The following is a 4,776-nucleotide window of genomic DNA, read 5'->3' as shown; positions in this document are numbered from 1 at the left end:
AAATGAGAAAAATCCAAAAACGAGCCAGGGATCAGGGACGCGCGGAAAAGATGGGATACGCGGGAAAGTATCCAGTTGCCACTCAGTGGCCCACAGCCCATTACAGAATTTGCTCGATGGCTCGCATCCGGCCTGGAAAACGAACCAAAACAGCCGCCGTTGCTGCGGTGGCGCGCAACATTGACTTTGGCCACTTTTGGCGACAACTTCGAGCTGTGGGATGGAAGTACAAGCGACCAACCGGGATACAAACTAAAGGGAAGTACGTAAGTGCAGATGGCTCAAAGGTGTTAGTTGGAGAGGAGGCTGTGGTGTCGTATGCATTAGAGACAGGAATATTGGATGAACCGGAGAGCGCAGAGGAAGCCAACGCTGCAGACGATGAGGTCGCTGTTGACGTAGTAGCCGACGATGACGAGAGCGCCGCTGCCTCTGCTACTGAAGACGCCGTCACTTCCAGTAAAGACGCCGCCCATAATTGCTTAGAGGACGTACGTGCGTCGCAGATCGACACAAGTGCTGAGCTGTCACAGCAGACCATGAATGATCTGTTTGGCACCCCAAGCAGCTTCAATAGCTCTGAAGTCGAGCTTTCACAGGCAGCAGTTACTCGGGCTTTTAATTTGTCGCCCGGAGAGCTTCGAGACACAGCGACAAACCTGCAGTTTCTGTCATCTGGACCCGAGAGTGACGCTCAGTCGGATGTTGCGCTGCTTCCCCGCCTGACAGTCCAGTGCCCGCACAGCCTATAACTGTGCCAACCGCCCTACCTGTCACTGTGCCCGTCGCCCAACCTACACGTGAGTCTGACGCCCAACCCGTACGCAAGCACGCTTCCCAACCTGTTCGTGTGCCAGCTACGCCGACCTGTCCTGTCCTACGCCCCCGTCATCCTGTCAAGAAGGATGTAAATTTTGTGACTGACGACGAAGACCTGAGTGACTACGAGAACTTTAGCTCTGGAGACAGTGATGACGACATTGAAGAAGACAATGATGACGATGATGGCAATGATTGTGAAGTACCTGAAGAATTGGATGAGCTGTCAGAAGATGACGCTGTGCCAATGGACGCAGCGTTCATTGACTCACTTCAAGTAGGCAGCGCCTCGTTGTCCACAAAGTGCAAGTCGCGCAACATGTCTTGACATCGATTCCGGCCCATGAACCTTCCAAAATTACCTGCAGGAACGGCCCCATCCTCCACCATCGACCAGTGAGCGGCAAAACGTCGCTTTTGCGGGCAGAGCATGCGCGCAATCAGGAGACCTATCACGTGTAAGATCTCGTGCGTCTCGTATCCCGGCTTTGCCTTCAAACGCCGACTAATCTGCTTAACCGTCTCCTTTCTCCGATCGTGTTGCTTTGCATGAATTCTTTCTGCACGTCTGGTGACTTGCTGAAGACCATACCGATTCGTCTCTGCAGCTATCTTGACCCATAGCGACTTGGGCATAAAGTAAAAGAATGTAAGTAGTGAAGAGTGGCAAACGTTTAGTAGCTCAGCGACCGGTCGTGCCTCTTCCATATTCAGACCAGAGTACGCTTCGACACCCTCCTCAAACTCGTGAGTGACTGGAGACCACTCCATTGAACGTAACGCGTCCTCACGTTGCTGCTTGGCTTGACTGTTGAGGGCATCGGAGCGTACGCGAGACAGGCTCTGGAAGTTGCGAATGGTGAGACAATGCAGAATCGTTTCTTGATTGCGTGGACCCTCCCGGCAGTGTTCGCTTTTGACGAGGGTGTTCTGCCTTCTACTTCTAAAAGAAACACGACTAGAATGTTCATGCCCGATAAGTCTCATCGGTATGGCTCGAAAATGTTTATGGTGTGTGATTCAAGGACCGCGTACTGCCACAGGTTTTTTTTTTTACTTAAGTCGTAAGTTATGACATTAGATTGGTTTCTCACCAATTATGTCGTATGTTACTAGATTTGAGCTGTATGCGGGCAAAAGGAGAGATGGAGAGCATTCAACATTTGACCATAAGACCGGTGCGGCTGCAGTCGTTAGAAATTTGAAGACAGTGCTTGGTCCCAACACCCGGCTTCCATGGCACGCAGTAGTTATCGACCGCTTCTATTCGTCAATTCTACTTGCTATCGAGCTACTGGGCAAGCAAGTGTACGTGATAGGCACGATAATGACCAACCGGCTTGGATATGATGCAAATGTCAAAGAGAAACGCAAGTTACGTCCAGCAAGCGTTCCCCGAGGCATGTTCACGTTTTCTCGTTCTGTCGCCATTCCAAATATGGTTGCATTTCACTGGTGGGACCGGAAACCTGTGCATTACCTGTGCACAGGCTCGGCAATGACAGAGACGACTATTACACGAAACGTCAAGCGCGTTGGTACAATTACCGTGCCCTGCCCGGCGGCTGTAACCGACTATCAACGTTGGATGGGCGGAGTTGATGTGCATGATCAACTCCGCCTACAAAAGTATTCTTTGCAGAAGTCTACGAAGTTCAAGAAATACTACAAAAGCCTTTTTTTAGGCTTCGTGGATTTGGCACTTGTAAATGCGTTTATTTCGCACAAAGAGGCTGCACGTATCGCTGGAACGCCGGTGATGAAGCGAGGAGAATGGTTCGGAGTCCTGCAAAACCAATTACTGCAGCTGAAAGTGGAGGACTTCGCTGGTATTGTTGCAACACCGACACCTAGCAGCCAGAAGCGGAAGCGCCCCCAACTACGTCTGACACATGCTGTCGAGCAGGCCGACGACTGGGTGACCGTTACGGGCATTCAGAAGCGTCGCCAGCGATCTTGCAAGGTGTGTGCCCTGTTGCGCACGGATCGAAAGAAGAAGTCGTTTGCTACAACTTACTTTTGCGAATGCTGTTCTATTGACGATGCAAAGTGCTGGCTGTGCAGCAAGATACGACGTCAGTACAAGGGTGTAGCTAAAACGTGCTTTGAGATCTGGCACGACGACTTCGACTGCGGCCAAAACATTCCTGCAACACTGGGAAAGAGAGTTGTCTTGCGACGCCCGGGGAAGAAGGTAGGTGTGCCCAAGAAGACCCGTCGAGAGTTGCGACTTCGTGAAGATGAGGAAGACGGCGGTGATGAACATGAGAGTGAACAAGAGTAGGCTTGCCAGCGTGACATCAAAAGAGTGTGGGCGCTTGTCATGTCGTAATACACATTTCCTTGAGCATCTGTACTTTTTGTTCTGTCTATTCTACTGATCTGGATTCATAAAACAGCTCTGTGCACCACTTTTTCCCCGATGTGCAGCAGATCTTCCCGCTGTACTTCCTAATGTGGGGCAACTTACGACATACAGTGTTTTCTGCTAGCTACTAAGTAGTATAACTTACGACTTCTGAGAGAGCAACCTGTCAAAAACTTATACACCTATACGCACGTCGAACATATGCCACATACAAACAAGTAGTGACATGGACATGTCGTAAGTTACGACATTATTTATCTCGTTTTCGGTACATTTCGCCGGGAACCAAGGGGTTAAAGATTGATCGATTTGTATTTTTATCGACCTCGATCTAATAAAACGACCTCTATTTATTATAAATTGAGCGTCAGGCTGGTCAAAAGCATTGAAATACTCAATATCTACTAACATCATATCAATATGAACTAGAAACATTTTACTTCTACTTTAAACTAGTATTAATACATAGTATGAGTATAAAAGGATTCTAAACTGGATTTAAAACCCATACATTGATTCATACGTAATCCACTATATAGTGTGGATTACGTATAGTATATATGTTAGCCCAAAACAAGAGAAGTGCTGGAAACTTAGTTTATCAATATTTCATCACTGTGGTCGTGACGTACTTCGCGTAATCTCCCCAAATTTCTTTCTCCCGACCATACCCATGAATTCTATTTCGATCAGCTTTCAGCACGTTCGTGAAAACCTCATCTGCTGTCTTGTACTTATCGACGAAGTACCACTTGTAGAACTGGGCCTTTTCTAACTTCTTTGCGACGTCGCGCGAGTTTCTGGACAGGTTCCCGACTAGGATCATCATCGCCACATTTTTCTCACCAAAGACATTTGTGAGTGCTTTAAGCATCTCGCCATAGGGATCATCTTTGTTGATCTTGACGGCGTGCTGGAACCAAATCTTGAAATTGCGGCTTGACAGAAATTTTGCCACCATCTTGGTATCATCCTTGCCAATCCGCATTGTACTAAGTTTTAGCGTCTTGAAAGCACTCCCAAGGGCCTCGTCAGCCTTAAGCATTCCTTGCAGCTCCGTAGATTTGCCTGACGTAACGTTTTTTAAGATCTTCTCCAGACTTGGAAAATTTATCGAGATTGCCCTTTCCTCTTCCTCTTTTTGTTCTTCCTTGCCACTACTGTGGGCTCTTAGAAGCCGCTCAGTAGTGGCGTTGTCGACAACGCGAGTTGAATCGCTAGCGGCGGCCCTCAGATTCAATTCCCTTGTAGCGGGGGCAGGAGCAAAACATGCAAGCAGCAGGAGTAAGACCAAATTGACAGCGTGGAGGGACTTCATAATCAGGTTCGTAGGTGAGTTGTTGGCCACAAGAAAATTGAGAAGTGATAAGTGAACGGGTTCTACCGGAAAGCTTCCACCGGCCCGCCCCGTCCGTACGGGTATCCCAGCTTTAAGTTTACACAGACAGGGGCGGTGAAAAAAAGCTCCCGCTCTCTAAACTAGCATTACTGTATCATTCTTATTAATGGCATGGATCCTGTTGGAGGGATGATTTGCGCAGAGCTGTTAGGGCAGTACAGTACGGAGTGAGGACAAAAGTAGGGTGGCC

At 48.5% G+C, this 4,776-nt stretch overlaps 1 protein-coding gene across 1 annotated transcript; it reads right to left on the bottom strand.

Annotated features, from left to right (window-relative positions):
* Window positions 1-3,788: 3,788 nt before the first annotated feature.
* On the bottom strand, window positions 3,789-4,505 carry PITG_14788 (secreted RxLR effector peptide protein, putative; the record flags this gene model as incomplete). The annotated part of the gene is made up of 1 exon (XM_002898952.1): window positions 3,789-4,505. The coding sequence occupies one exon, from the start codon at window positions 4,503-4,505 to the stop codon at window positions 3,789-3,791; it is 717 nt and encodes a 238-aa protein (XP_002898998.1).
* Window positions 4,506-4,776: the final 271 nt, after the last annotated feature.

The sequence above is a fragment of the Phytophthora infestans genome, genomic scaffold, assembly GCF_000142945.1.
Source record: "Phytophthora infestans T30-4 supercont1.33 genomic scaffold, whole genome shotgun sequence".
Classification (NCBI taxonomy): domain Eukaryota; phylum Oomycota; class Peronosporomycetes; order Peronosporales; family Peronosporaceae; genus Phytophthora; species Phytophthora infestans.
The sequence above is the reverse complement of the archived record's forward strand: the minus strand, read 5'-3'. Positions and strand labels throughout refer to the sequence as shown.